The 15,279-nt window shown below is 55.1% G+C and overlaps 2 protein-coding genes across 2 annotated transcripts in view; both read left to right on the top strand.

Annotated features, from left to right (window-relative positions):
* Window positions 1–15,279, top strand: part of BMP8B (bone morphogenetic protein 8b) — a 31,578-nt gene that overhangs the window by 7,313 nt on the left and 8,986 nt on the right. Inside the window, exons 2-3 of the mRNA XM_069551090.1 lie at window positions 9,322–9,511; window positions 9,951–10,099. Of these exons, the coding sequence (XP_069407191.1) occupies window positions 9,322–9,511; window positions 9,951–10,099 (339 nt within the window). The remainder of the gene's footprint in view (window positions 1–9,321; window positions 9,512–9,950; window positions 10,100–15,279) is intronic.
* Window positions 12,125–13,743, top strand: OXCT2 (3-oxoacid CoA-transferase 2). Its single transcript, XM_069550974.1, has one exon. The coding sequence runs from the start codon at window positions 12,125–12,127 to the stop codon at window positions 13,676–13,678; it is 1,554 nt and encodes a 517-aa protein (XP_069407075.1). The 3' UTR covers window positions 13,679–13,743.

Here is a 15,279-nt window from a genome sequence, read left to right as displayed (position 1 = left end):
ATGTGGTTTGTACATATTTGCTCCCATATAGTAGATTGCCTTTTCATTTTGTTGATGGTTTCCAGGAGTTGGAGATGGATTCTTTTCTCCAAAGCCCTACCTGCCACCAGGGTGGTGTGCCCTGTGAATCCCTGATGACTGAGTACTCCTCTCCAGCCCCCATCTTCTCGGTCTTTCCTCACTCTTCTGGGGTAAATGACTACTACTTCCCCTAGGTGACAGATGAGAAGTAGAGTGTCAGAGTCTAAGTGACTGACCCAAGGTCCTGGGTACCCAGATTCAAAGGAGCAGCTATGAGAGCTGGGTCACAGCAGCGAGCAGGGTTGGCCTTGGTAATGGGAGAGCAGAGCTTGGAAGACCAGGTTTTAATTCAAGGTCTGCTACTTGAGATCTGTGAAATTTTGAATAGCTTACTTAAAGTCTTGGCACCTCAATTTCATCATCTCTATTTATTTTTATTTCTTTGGCTGGACCGGGTCTTGTTGCGGCACATGGGACGGTCGACCTCCGTTGTGGCACGTGGCCTCTTTAGTTGTACCATGTGGACTCTCAGCTGTGGCATGTGGGATCTAGTTCCCTGACCAGGAATTGAACTCTGGCCCTCTGCATCGGGAGCGAGGAGTCTTAGCCACTGGACCTCGAGGGCAGTCCCTCTTCATTCTAAAAATCAGAATAAATAATATCTGTATCATAGTACAATGGGTAAATAAGTAGGTTAAGACACTGAAAAACTTAGCAAGTGCTTGAAAAGTGAAGTCAGTCGTGTCCAACTCTTTGTGATCCCATGGACTGTGTAGCCTGCCGGGCTTCTCCATCCATGGGATTTTCCAGGCAAGAACACTGGAATGGGTTGCCACCTCCTTCTGCAAGCAAGAGCTTGACACCGCTCAATAAATGGCAGCCTGAATGGTGAGGAAGGGCCTGCTGTGTTTATCTACCTTTCCGCCCCCATCATTCACTTGAGGACCTGGAGCTGAGTGGTAAGAGCACAGTGCCAGGATCAGATCCCCATTCCACTGCGTGCTTTATAGGGGATGCTATGGTGCTGCCCAGATCTTCTCTCTGGGGTTGAGTCACTCATTGCCCCAGCTGCCTAGAGAGTGGGTCTGTCCCTAGGCATCAATCCACTAGCTTCTTGCTCAAGGTTGGGTACCCTCCCTGGGGTCACCCCACATCCAGTAACAGGCTTATCAGAATATAAATGCCCAGCCTCATTGCCTCACAGAGGGACAGTTCTGAAGGGCCATCAGCCCCAGAGCTCCCCGCGCAGCCGGAGTCGCTTGGCCCTTTTGTGATTGCATCACCTGTGCCCGCTCCTGCTCCCTGCATTCCCTACAAGAACCCTCTCCACTAAACCTTCCCACTCAGCCTGTTGCCCAGGAAGTCTGACCTAGGATATATTTATAAGATTTTTAATGCATATACTTATTTATGGCTGCACTGGGTCTTCATTGCTGCGCTGGCTCTCTTGAGATGCGGTGAGCGGAAGTTAGTCTCTAGTTGCGGTGTGCAGGCTGCTTATTGCGGTGGCTTCTCTTGTTGTAGAACACGGACTCCAGGTACAAGGGCTCAATAGTTGTGGCACGTGGGCTTAGTTGCCCCTTGGCTTGTGCGATCTTCCCAGACCAGGGTTCAAAACCGTGTCCCCTGCTTGGGCAGGTGGATTCTTAACCACTGGACCACCAGGGAAGTCCCCTATTTATTTGATTTTTGTGTAAGTTATTTACTGCTCTGTGCCTCAGATTCCTCATCTGTAATATAGCCATCCTAGGATGGCTGTGAACGTTAAATGACTTACTCTACATAAAGGGCTGAAACAGTGCCTGGTAGATGCTCAGTAAATGTTAGCTCAGTTTGTTTGTTTGTTTGCTTTTAGCCCCAGTAAGTCCAGCTGGTAGTGACAAGACCTAAAGTAAAGCACAGCTATTTTCTTTGCTGGCTCTGTTCCCTGAGCAGCAGCCATTCCTTCAGAACAGTCTAGGGCTCCAAGTGCAGGAAGGGTTCTGGGGAAGCCAAAGGCTGCAAGACCCAGGTATGGAGAAAGCTGCATCCTTCAGCCTGTGGTCATTCCCTCACAAACACTCCTGGGAACCCAGTGTGTGCTCTAGCCCTCCCTGGTTATCTTGGTGCCCACTGCAAAGCAGAGTTGAGTCCAAGGTCTGCTCATTACAGTGGAAAAGATAGGCCCACAGACAATCCAATATAAATGATCATCAAGTGGAAGAAATGGCCATTTCCCCGCTCAGATGTGAGCATGAAGGCTTAGTACTGCAGAAGAGAGACCAGATCCCTCTCTCATCAATGGGAGATGAGCAAGCCCAGAAGACGGGGACGAATGGCCTCTTGGCTGAGGGACAGACAGGGAAGTCTTGGGAGGAGGTGGAGTTATGCTGAACCTTGAAAGAAGGGTAGACTTTAGTTCGAAGAGGGTGAGAGGGGAAGGTGAAGAAGCAGAGGGGAGACATGGAGATGAAGAAGCTCTTGGTCTGTTCTTGGAACTGCAGTTCCTCACGTGAAAACCCACTCATGGCTCCTCTTGCTTGAGGTCCTTCTGTGTGTTTCTTTGCCAGCTTGGTACTCAACACTCAGCTCTAGTCCGGTGCCACCTGATGGCGTTCCCTTGACACATCCTTGACCTGCTGAGGCCTTAGATGAGGGGAAGGGAAGCAGACTTTGCAGACAGACACACCTATTCTCATCCCACCTTGGGAGTTCTGGGTGTGGTCTTGGACAGATTGGCCACCTTCTCTGACCTTCAGTGTTCTCAGCTCTGAAATGCAGTGAATAATGCTTCTTTCTCAGGGTTGCTATGGTTGCCAGCCTCCAGCATGGCTCTCAAAGAACCCTGCCTCCTGGTTTTCACATCCTCATGCCCCTCCGCCCCCGCCATGGGGCAGAACTGGTCTGTGTGACAATAGGGATGCTGTGTCACTTTCAAGGTTAGGTTATAAAAGACTGCAGCTTCCATCTTGGGCCCTGTGTGTGCCCTGCACCCCCGACCCCCAGGTGAGCTCATCCTGAGGGAAGATCATGTCGTGTGAGGTCCACAGTGGGAGGCTGCTACCCTCAGCCCCAAGCGTGAGCTGAGGATCTGTTCGTCCCAGTCAGGTCTCCAGGGACCTCAGCCCCACCCGACAGCTTGCCTGTCACCTTGTGAGAGACCCTGAGCCAGCGCCACCCAGCTAAGCGCCTGGATTCCTGACCTTCAGAAACCATGTGAAATAGTAAGTGCTGGTTGTTCTCAGCTGCTACGTCTGGGGTGATTTGTTACACAGCAATAGCTAACTAACACAGTTAAGTAACGATGAACAAAAATGCCCAGGATGCCCCCACCTCTGCCACCCTGCCAAGAAACCAGGAACAATCTGAAAGCAGGGACCAAACCGGCTCTCATGCCTTCCCCCAAGCTGTCCCCTCACCCCTGTGCGGCCAGCTCTCAGGGCAGACTGGCGATGCTGAGGGAAAGGCAGCGGAGGGCAGGGAGCACCAAGAGCCAGGAGAAGGAGACAGAGCAGGGCCCGCCTCCCTGTCTGTGCGGATCATGCTCCCCACCCAGGACCCGAGTCCCCGCAGAGCCCTGCCTGGAGGACCGTGGCCTCAGGAGGTCGCTCTCAGGCACCTGTTGATGGAAGAACCTTGTGAACAGGTGACCCCCCCCATCCCAGTATCGCCACCAGAGCAAGTCCAAGTCCACTCATTTCACACAGGCTCCAAGTCTGCAATTCCACATGAAAGACCCCTAACCTGACACCTGACTCCTGGCGATCCTCTGCCCCCTTGGGCTTCAGTTTCCTCATCTATGCAGGGCAGCCCGAAGGCCTTTCCAGCTCCCACCAAAGAATGTGCCCCCGCCCTCCCCACCCGCTGGTGGCCGCCCACCCCCCACCCTGGGGGTGAGGCAGGCTCGGGGAGGGAGCACACGGCCAGTCCTCACAGGCACGCACTCCCCGCGGGACAGAGGGCGTGTGTCACCATGACCGCGTCCTTCTGGAAAGCCCCACAGTTCGGGTCTTTCCTGGGTTGACCTGGAGGAGCCGCATCCTCCTTGCTCACATCTCCTGGGATCTATTTTTGGCCGTGGCGGGCTTGATGTGGTGCGGCGGGCGGGTGCCCCTTTTAATTTGGTCTCTGAATCCGGCTGAGGTCTGGATGGTAATTATGAGCATGGAGCCATTTATGGAAACAGGTCCTGAAAAAGTCAGTAATGAGAACTGACTAAAAATGCCCCAGAATGAAGCAGCGCTGAGATTCCTGGGTGGGAAGGAACCCTTCAGGAGGCAGAAACGGGAGGTGATGGAGTCCAAGGCTCCCCCGGGAACTGGGGCTGCGCAGACTGGGTCTTGTCTTAGGTCTGAGGGACTCCTTGGCCTCGTTACCGGTGGGACCAGCCAGACAGGCCCAGCCCGTCTGCCTCCGGGGCCCCGGGGAAGCCTGTCCTCCTTGTCAGGCTGTGAACAGAGGCGAGTCCCGCAGCAAATAGAGAACATGGGTGGCTCCAGATGGAGGCCCGAGGTGACCTGGAAGCCCACTCCTAGACCAGCAGGACCCCCCAGTTCAGGGGCTGCACTGCTGGACACTGAGTCACTGTCCTGGGGACGAGAGGTCCTTGGGAAGAGGGGCTGGACAGCCCCTCTCTGGGCCCAGGGGGCACGAGGGGCTGGACGAGCAGACTGCCAAGGCCTCCCATTTCCACCCAGTTGTTCAGTTTCTGCCTCCAAATTGGTCACCGTCCAGTGGACAGATGAGCCAGGGATGGGGACCCAGGGACAGGGAAAGGAGAGACTGGCAGGCTGATGTGTGGGGTCAGGGGAGGGCAAGGGGGCTGTTACAGCTGGACTGAGAAGAAAGTAGCCTTTATATTTGGTGGGATGGGGCAACCCTGGGAGAGGGCTTCAAGGAGGGTCTCTCGGGGAGGGTGTTTATACCAGATGGCCCAGGAGACCATGAGGATGAGCCGGGCCAGCTCAGGAGGCCTGGAAGCAGAGCCAAGCTTAAGACCTCCCCATGGGCCCTGAGGGGCTGGGGAAGGGCTTCAGGAAGGACTGTCAGACAGGGCAGAAGATTCCAGGCTCTTAGCAGTCACAGCAATCAGGAGGAAGTGGATGTCTTTTGAAGTCTTACTTTTTTGGTCAGAAAGAAGATTCAGATTGTCCGGGTGACTATAAATTTTGTTGAGGGCACAAAAATAGCCAAAGCCTATGTAGGTTTCGGGCGGTGGACATGGGGTGTGGCATCTGGAGCTCTAGGCTGAGAGTGGTGGGTGCAGGGCCTCAGAAGTGGAAAGGCAGAATGAGGATCCCGGACATGGTGGCGGTGGCCGCCTCCTGCCCCCAGAAGGCCCTTCCCTCAGCTGGGGAACCTGGAGCTGGTTTATCAGAGGCTGGAGGAGAAGGCTGAGGCTCCAGTTAGCACTCACTGGTGAGTCATGTCTGCTCATTATTCGGAGGGCAACATTAAGGTGATCCAGAAGGTAAATTCATTTGCTGCTGCTTCCTCAGACAGAAGGAAATGGCAACCCTCTCCAGTACTCTTGTCTGGAGAATTCCATGGACAGAGGAGCCTGGCGGGCTACAGTCCATGGGGTCCCACAGAGCCAGACATCACTGACAACCTGAGCACACACCCTAGACAGAAAAGCTGGATCAGTGATTGAACATGTTGGGCAGCTTTTATAATTTTTGGAAAGCAAACATGTGCCTGTGGAGCCAGACGTAGCTTTGTCTTCGCCCTGTGCCAAATGAAGAGCTTTGTGGCTGTCCTTTCTTATTTTTGCCAGTGTGTCTTTGGAACTCTTGTGTCAAAGGATAAATTCAGGATATTGCAAAAGCATGTTGCCAAAGTCCTCTCCATGGTATTCCTATTAGCACCATATATGGGAATATGCTCAACTGCACTTACTTATTTTCTTCTCGCAGGTCATGCTAAGCACCTACGGACAAGCCCCCCACCCCTTCCAATTCCTTGAGCCCAGGTCGCTCTGTAGTTCACTTACAATAGAAATGACAACCCCTAGTTTACTTGTCTTGTTTGCTTCCATTCTGTCTCCCCTATTAGACTGGAAACATTGTGAATGCACCATCTTTTAAAAAAATATTTAAATTTATTTATTTGGCTTCACTGGGTCTTAGCTGCAGCATGGTGGTGGTTTATTCACTAAGTCATATCTGACCCTTGTGACCTGGCAGGCTCCCCGTCCATGGGATTTCCCAGGCAAGAATGCTGCAGTGTGGGTTGCCATTCCCTTCTCCAGGGAATCTTCCCGACCCAGGGATTGAACCCATGTCTCCGACATTGTAGGCGGATTCTTTACTGCCGAGCCACAGGGGAAGCCCCAGGATCTTTAGTAATCGTGTGTGGGATCTAGCTTCCTGGCCAGGGATGGCCCCTGGGCCCCCTGCATTGAGAGCATGGAGTCTTAGCCACTGGACCACCAGCAAGTCCCCTGAATGCTCTATCTGGTTCTGTCTTGCTCACTGCTGTGTTCCCAGTGCTCAGAACAGTATGCTTTCACATACAGTGAGAACTTGATAAATTTGTCTATAAATTGCACTTGATAAATGAATGGATTAATAAATGAATGATGAGTACATTTATTTAGATAACAATCACTCAAAATCTCCGCGTCCCCTCCACCCCTTGGCCTTGGAACTGCTGACACAGCCTCTCACATCTTCGCTCAAAGTTAGGAGAATGCAAGTCAAGCTCATCCCAAACTCCTACTGAACAGCCATTCCTCCCAGTCCATTGCCTGACTGTTTACAAAGTTCTTTCATGACCGCGAGAGGAAAGCTGGGCTGTCTCCTCATTCTCAGTTCACACAAGAGGAGACCAGGTCCAGAGGGGAATGTCCATTCCTGGTTAGTTCAGGGACAAGCCTGCAAGGAAGCCCTGACCCCTGGCCAGAGCCCTCTGGGCTGCCTGAGGCTGCCTCCCTGGCCAAAGCAGGCTTGGTCTGCACAGTTAACAAGGGGGACAGAGAGGTGCCAAAAAAATGTTTTCCTAGAACACTAACTTTTGGAAAAATCTCTCTCCCAACTCAAGGCCACAGGCACTGAAAAAGCTGCAAATCCAAAGTGGCCTCTCCCTCCCTCCCCACTAACCCTAACCCTAACCAATTGCTAATGAAAATCATTTTCCTAAAAATGTCCCACCGCTAGTGCTTGCCTGGAACAGCTGGGACAGGCAGTTTCCTGTGCGGGAACTATGGGGTGGGGGTTGGGTGGGCATCGCTTTCACACACCCACAGCACAGAAACTGGGAGCTGAGGTCAGTCCAGGGGAACAGGGCTCTCTGGACCCAGTACATGTGGGCCCCCAGGTCAACAAGGGAGGGAGGCCACAGAGCTTGGTGCCCTCGGAGCTGGCAGGTTCGTGGTTGTTCCCTCAGTCCTGGATCCAATGTGAGTCAGTGTCAGGCCTGCAGACAGGTTCCCAGGGACCCACCTGTCAGCCCCCTCTTTGTCTTGGGGGCAGATACACTTAACGATGCTTTGAGAGGGGTCCGGTACAGGGCATGGCTGGGCGACCCTTTTTCATTCTTGGGGTCACTCCCTGGAACAGCCAACAGCCTGGACCTATTTCACCCTGCAGATCAGGGCTGCTTCCATAGCCACATAACAGAGGTGGTCTCTGCAGTTACCTAATCCATGGAAATTGTCCCCAAAGCTGTGTGTGTGTGTGTCTGTAGGCAGGAGGGGACTCGTGTGGTGATATTCATGGCGAACATCACTTGGTGAAGGTTCAGAACCCTGCCCTCCACACCCTGCCTGTGTGGGAGGACCTGGATCTGCCCGTGTCATGCTGCCCATGAAACAGCCTGGCTGGTGGGTGGGCATTTGCTGCGGGTCCAGCCCCCGTCAGACGATGGGCGTTCTGTTCCCTCCTCCCTGGTCTGGGGATGAAAAGCCCATCTCCTTCCCAAACACGTGTGTCCACTGGTCCCGCCCAGCGCAGCTGTTTGCCCACCCCTGGACCAGGTCCCCACCGCGAGGACAGGAAGTGCTCCCACATCCGCCTCCACCACCAGCCTGGTGACTTGTGGTCGCTGAGTCCAGTAGCCAGAGAGAGAATTTTTAAAAAGACTCACAAACATGTAATTAAAATCTCAGTGTTGGTTTTAGGGGAAGGCTTGGGGCGGCTCCCACCCCTGCTTTGTGGAAACACAGATTTTTAGTGTTTGAAAGTGACAGGAGGCTAAAGTGAGATGCCCTAAATATACTGTCCTGGGCATTTCCGGCAGCTGGGGAAATGTGGGGTTTACTCCACTCCTGCGGTCTCTCGCCCAGACTGTGAGAACAGCCCCGCCACCAGCCCGCCTCGGGTCCCTGCAGTCTGGGCTTTACCCTCGCCTCCACACATAGCTTCCACTCCACCCTCAGACCACGACCCCCTGCTGCCCAGAACCCTGGCCCTCCACTGGTCAGAGCACAGCCCACGCTCCGAGGCCAGGATTCCAGCCCTTGCAGCTGGACCACAGCCAGACTCACACCACGAGCCCCAGCTCTACACACCTGTGCATAGAGGTCCCCTCTGCCTAGAAAACCTGTCCTCCCAAGACTCCTTCCTGTCCTTCAAGGCAGTTCAGGTGTCACCTCTTCCAGGAAGCCCCCTCAGATCACACCATGGGACCCTTCAACTTCCCCTGCACTTGACACAGCATCTTTGGGAGCTGTCATCCTGCCTCGCCTCTTTCTGGTCCTTTCCACATCTCCCTCAGGTCTCCGTCCTCCTTCCCCTTGTTCCTCTCACACTTTGCTGGGTGTCACGGCTGCTATTTTCACTGCTGGTGCCGTTGTCCCTCAGCTCTAGGCCATTGCTCATGCTTGTTCCTGCCTCGGTGGTTTCTTCTTCTTTGACATCATGGCACATCCACTCTTCACCCCAAGGCCCAGCTCCAAAGTCAGCTACATGCCCAATCTCCCCTCACCTGCCATCCAGACACCAGCAGGCTCTGGGAGCCCTCGTCCCACTCAAATGCATTCAGCTATGTCTCTTTTCAGCCTTGGGTCTCAGTCTGTTTCCCCAGAGGAGGGACCTGTCCTGTACCCCATCTGTGGGTCCAGTAGGATGTGAATAGGGCAGGCTGGGTTTAGGGCTTGGGGGCCAGACATGGACGCTGCCCTGCGGCACTGCCACGTGCCAGGGGCTGAGCCAGGCATCTCAACACACAGCTCTTGGAGCCCTCTGAGCACCCAGGAGGCAGAGCTGGGACAAGCCTGTTCTCAAGGAAGTCAGTCCTGCCCAGACTGCCCAGGCCCCCGGCTCCCAGCCTGGAGCCAGAGCCCAAACCTCGAGTGACCGCCAGCCCCGCTCTGTCTTGCAGTGGAGCGTGACCCTGCCCTGGGCCACCAGGAGCCCCACTGGAAGGAGTTCCACTTTGACCTGACCCAGATCCCGGCCGGGGAGGCTGTCACGGCCGCGGAGTTCCGGATTTACAAGCTGCCCAGCACCCACCCGCTCAACCAGACGCTCCACATCAGCATGTTTGAGGTGGTCCTGGAGCAGTCCAACAGGTGCCTGCCCCACACCGCCCCCCCCCCCCCCATACACCTGCTCAAATCTCTGTCAGAGTGTCTGGCCCAGCCCTGGGGTTCATTTCCCAGAAGACAGAAGGGGAGCTTCCTGGGCAGCCCACCCTCAGAGAAGAAAGATGTTTGGCCCAAGGCCTTGTCTCACCGTGGGGACAGGCCAGCATCAGTCCTGGATTCAAGTCCCCATCTTGCTGTCTTGGCTGTGGGACTATGGATGGGTCACTGAACTCCTGAGCCTCAGTTTCCCCATCTGTACACAGACTCCATAACACCTTTGTAGAGTAGACAGTGAGATAAGGCCTGAAAGGCACCCAGGCCAGAGCCAGGCAGGTAGACGCCCCACTAATGGTCCCCCGGCGGGCACTGGAAACACAAAGGCAGCTGTGCTGGCCCTCGGTTAATTGTTCTTTCGTGTCCACAGGGAGTCTGACTTGTTCTTTTTGGATCTTCAGACGCTCCGATCTGGGGACGAGGGCTGGCTGGTGTTGGACGTGACAGCAGCCAGTGACCGCTGGCTCTTGAACCGTAACAAGGACCTGGGACTCCGCCTCTATGTGGAAACAGATGATGGTAAGACAGGGGTCAGCATCGAACCTTCCCCTGGGGCTCCTCCAAGGAAGCTGCTGGCAGCAGATACAGCTGGAGCCCCCTCATTTGGCCCCAGAGGGCTGGCCTTTCTCAGTCGAGGGGACTCAGTGGGTAGAGGGCGAGGGTTCCTCAGTGTGGGATAACAGTAGGGCAGGTTGCTTGCCTTTCCAGGCCTCAGTTTCCTCACCTGTAAAATGAGGATTCGTGCCTTCATTCTTATCCCAGCAGTGGGACTAGAAACCCTGCAGGTGGGCCCACGTTGGTGTGTCTGAGGTGCAGCAAGGGGACGCCATGGCTGGAGCACAGAGAGCCAGGAAGTGATTGTGAGGAGGTTGAGAGAAGTGGCCAAAATATAATGTATGAAATCAGTGTTATTTTATTAAAGAGCAGTGGAGGCTGGCAGGATCTGATTCACCTTTTTATAAAACAACCCTCCGAGCCTCTCCCCCGCACGGGGGTATGGCCTCTCCCCTTCCTTCAGTGTGGGCTACACTTAGTGACCTGCTTCCTGTGTGTGCACAGGCTGGGGCAGTAAATTCAGTTTAGGGGGAACCTCAGCAGCACCCCCTCAGTCACGCGCTCAGGCTCCCATGAACACCTCATGTAGCTCTCAGACGAGATGAGAACCCGTTGCCTCCGTGGTCTTTATCCCTGAAACCCAGAACCCCAGTCTGACCATGAGAAAAACACCAGACAACTCGAAACTGAAGAACATGCCACAGAAAACAAACCCAAACACAAAAACTGTCAAGGTCATCAAAAGCCACAGGAAATCCGAGAAATTCACAGCCCATAGGTGCGTAAGGAGTTGCGATGACTAAGTGCTCTGTAGGACCCTGGGTGGGATCCTGGAAACAGACACTAGAGAAACTAGTGACCTCGGGTCAGTCATGGTGTTTAGTAAACAAGACACCGGTGCTAGTTCATTAGTTGTAACGAAAATCGTTCAGACACGAAGTCGGGTCTGACTCTTTGCAGCCCCATGGACTGAAGCCCGCCAATCTCCTCTGTCCTCCACTATCTCCAGAGTTTGCTCAAATTCTTGTCCATTGAGTGGGTAACAAAGGTACTATAGTTGTTTACATGTTAACACTTCCCAGGGGAAACCTGGTCTGGGTGTGTGAGAACTCTCTGTACTATCTCGGTGTATTTTCTATGAGTCTGAGCTATGGTAAAATGAAAAGTTCATTTGTCTTACGCTTAAAATAAAGCCCCCTGACTTCAGCTGGGAGAGTAGACTCGGGGTCGGAAGTGAAGGCAGAGAGGCCCAGAGCCTTGCAGGGTCGAGGTGGGAGCTGGGGGTGGGAGAGCTTGTCCAGGGAACGGAGGAGGGTGCTTGGAGGAGGCGCCGGTGACAGGACTGAGCCAGTGGCTCTTTTTATTTATTTATTTATATTTATTAATTTTTATTTTTACTTTATTTTACTTTACAATACTGTATTGGTTTTGCCCAGTGGCTCTTTTTAACAGGTTTGGTGGTGTTCTTGCCCGAGGTGGGGACAAACAGAGGAGGAGCAGGTTTGAGGCAGGAAGGCAAGAGGTCTCCTTCGGCGGGGCTGTCGTTGAGGCCCGGCTTGACGTCCGTGGAAATGTTGCAGGACCGGGAGCGCTGGGGACACAGGTGTTGGAGCCCGTGCCCCGGGGGTGGAATTTTGGGGGGTGGGGGGCGACGCGAGTAGCGCGCCTGGGAGGAAGGGTGACGATGGAGAGGGCAGCAGGCCGGCGCCCAGGCTTCCCGGGAGGGACGTCGCCCCGGGGTCTCCGAGCGTCAGGCCCGGGATCTCTCTGGTTCTCCAGACGACCCAGGCGGTCCCGCCTCCCGCCTTCGCGGCCCGGGAAGCGCGGGCCCTCGGGCCCTCGGAGCGCGGAGGCGGAGCGGAGCGGCGGGAACCAGCCGGGCGGGCGCATCACGGCTGGGCGCCCCCTGCTCTGTGACGCGCGGGCCGGGACGCGCGGTTGCCTCCTGTCCCCGCCGGGCCCGGAGCCCGAGCCGGAGCGGAGCGGCCGATGGCGGCCCTGCGGCTCGTGGCGTCGGCGCTCGGGCGCCGGGTCCCCGCCGGCCGCTCGCGGCGCGCGCTGGCGAAGGGTGGCGCTTGCGGCTTCGCCTGCAGCGCCCGCGCGCGCGTCAGGTTCTACACGGACCCGGTGAAGGCCGTGGGAGACATCACTGATGGCTCGAGGATCATGATCGGGGGCTTCGGGCTCTGCGGGATCCCGGAGAACCTGATAGGGGCGCTGCTGAAGACCCGCGTGAAGGACTTGACTGTGGTGAGCAGCAACGTGGGGGTGGAGAGCTTCGGTCTCGGCCTTTTACTGGGGACCAAGCAGATCACCCGCATCGTCTGCTCCTACCTGGGGGAGAACTCGCTCTGTGAGCAGCAGTACCTGGCGGGTGAGCTGGAGCTGGAGATCACGCCCCAGGGTACCCTGGCCGAGCGCATCCGCGCAGGGGGCGCCGGTGTGCCCGCCTTCTACACCCCCACGGCCTACGGGACCTTGGTCCAGGAGGGAGGCGCACCCATCAGGTACTTACCAGATGGCCACATCGCCATCCTCAGCCAGCCCAGGGAGGTGAGGGAGTTCCATGGGCAGCACTACCTGCTGGAGCATGCCATCACCGCTGATTTTGCTTTGGTGAAAGGGTGGAAGGCCGACTGGGCAGGAAATGTCATCTTCAGGGCCAGCGCCAGGAACTTCAACGTGCCCATGTGCAAAGCCGCCAGAACCTCCGTGGTGGAGGTTGAAGAAATTGTGGATGTGGCGGCCTTTGCCCCAGAAGACATCCATGTTCCTAACATTTATGTAGATCGCATAATACAGGGGGAAAAATACGAGAAAAGAATTGAGCGCTTAACTGTCCGGAAAGAGGATGATGAAATATGCACGTCTTCAGATAACATAAGGACACGGATCATCAAGCGGGCAGCTCTTGAATTTGAGGATGGCATGTACGCCAATCTGGGCATCGGCATCCCTCTCCTGGCCCCCAACTACATCAGCCCCAACATCACCGTGCACCTTCACAGTGAGAACGGGATCTTGGGCTTGGGTCCCTTTCCATTAAAAGAGGAGGTGGACGCGGACCTCATCAACGCGGGCAAGCAGACAGTCACCCTTCTTCCCGGGGGCTCTTTTTTCTCCAGCGATGAATCATTTGCCATGATTCGAGGGGGACACATCAACCTGACCTTGCTGGGAGCCATGCAGGTTTCCAAGTACGGTGACCTGGCTAACTGGATGATACCCGGCAAGAAGGTGAAAGGCATGGGGGGTGCGATGGATCTGGTGTCCAGTTCCAAGACGCGAGTGGTGGTCACCATGCAGCACTGCAACAAGGCCAATGAACCCAAGATCGTGGAGAAGTGCACCATGCCGCTGACTGGGAAGCGGTGCGTGGACCGAATCATCACCGAGAAGGCCGTGTTTGACGTGCACAAGAAGACAGGACTGACCCTGATTGAGCTCTGGGACGGCCTCACAGTGGAGGACATCAAAAAGAGCACAGGGTGCCCCTTTGCCGTCTCCCCGAACCTCAGACCCATGCAGCAGGTCAAAATGTAGCCCGAGAGTGAACCTCGGTCCCAGAGCGTGTGCTTCTGCCTTCACCTCCCAGGACTGCATTCCAAGGAAGCCACAGTCACATTTGTACATTTCACCAGCATCCTGCCGGCTTTGTCCTGCCATCCCAGGCTGCCTGCCCCTGGGTAGCCTAGGTTCTCTCAGGAGAGACGTGCCTTTAATTAAAAACCAGAGGAAAGACGTTGACCTTGTGTGTCCTGTGAATTCTGAGAAAGCTCTGCTCCCATCGCCCTCCTTACTGTCTGTGATATTTACATTAAATTCTATGTGGTTTGAGATGATCCCATAAAAGGGGTTTCATTGAAGTGCCTGTTAGCATGAATGACTCATGAACCATAGGGAAAGTGACGGGGGAGGAACAAATCCACCCAGAGTCTGCCTCTGGAGTTTCCTAGAGCCATGAAAACATACACGTGTAAATGTGAGTTTGTGTTCAGGAGAAATGCTGTCTTAAAGAATGACTTTTTTTTTTTCCCTTTGGCCCCTTTGACTTTCCTTCTGGACCTTTCATTTTGTCCCTAAGGTTTGTTTTCATTATAGCCTCACCTTCTCTGCCCCCTATATTTCTCCTTCTTGTAGCTAAGCATATGTCTCTAGAAGGGAAGCAAGAATGTCTAGGCAGCCAGTAAACTGGTCACAGGGGCAGTTGAAGAGGGAGAGACCTTGAGTGCCGCTGTTCTGCAGGGAGGTCTCCTCTGAGTAAACAGTCCAGCCGTGTGGTTCCAAAGGCTTTGGCTTAGGATGGGAGGGATCTAGAAACCTGAGAGATAGACTTCAGTGGGCTGTCTCATCTCAGATCGTCCAGATCAGACACTAGACCCTTCCGCTCTGTCACAAAGCCTAAACTGGCCTTTTGTTCATACTCCCTTGAAACTCAAGAGAGGCAGAGAGGTACTTCATCCTGAATCCACAGTCTCACAAGCTAAACAGAAAAAAATGTATGTGTGTGTAGGGTTCAAACTCAGGCCTGCCATGGAACTCAGGCTTTCTCAATGTGGCCTTAGGGCTGCACAGGAGCTCATGGGTAAGAACACGAAGCTCCAGCTGGTCAAGGAAGGCCTTTCGGAGAGGCCTCCCTGGAGCCTCACCCTGGCGGGAGGCCCAGATCCTGCAGTAGAGACAGTGCGTCTGAAGGGACAGCCACGGGATGTCGGGACCGTCAGCAGGCGGGCAGGGGATGGGCGTCACTGGGGGACGGTGCAGCACCTTCCGGGGCTTCTGGAGCCGAGGACCTGACTGCCCTGGGTGTCGGGAGGAGTCTTCCAGCAGCAGCAGCCAGGACAGGCAGAGGTTTCCAGAAGCAGAGCAGTGAGAGGCTGTTCAACAGTAGGAAGAAGGAGAAGCGCTGAGTTCCTAGTTCTCCTGGTGAGGAAACAACCCGCGGGACAAAGGTGCTCGGTCACAGCTGGCTTCCCTCCCAGGCCCCCAGGCGCGCTCCTGGCCACAGCTGGCTTCCCTCCCAGGCCCCCAGGCACCCGGACTGCCCTTCAACACGCGGCACGAGGGTGCCATCCATGGCAGCAGGCTGAGAGTGGGCAGGGGCTGCAGGGAGTCTCAGGTGGCACCCAGGGCAGAAAGAGGCC

This window comes from Ovis canadensis, chromosome 1 (genome assembly GCF_042477335.2).
Source record: "Ovis canadensis isolate MfBH-ARS-UI-01 breed Bighorn chromosome 1, ARS-UI_OviCan_v2, whole genome shotgun sequence".
Lineage (NCBI taxonomy): Eukaryota > Metazoa > Chordata > Mammalia > Artiodactyla > Bovidae > Ovis > Ovis canadensis.
This window is presented reverse-complemented; position numbering and strand designations above follow the sequence as displayed.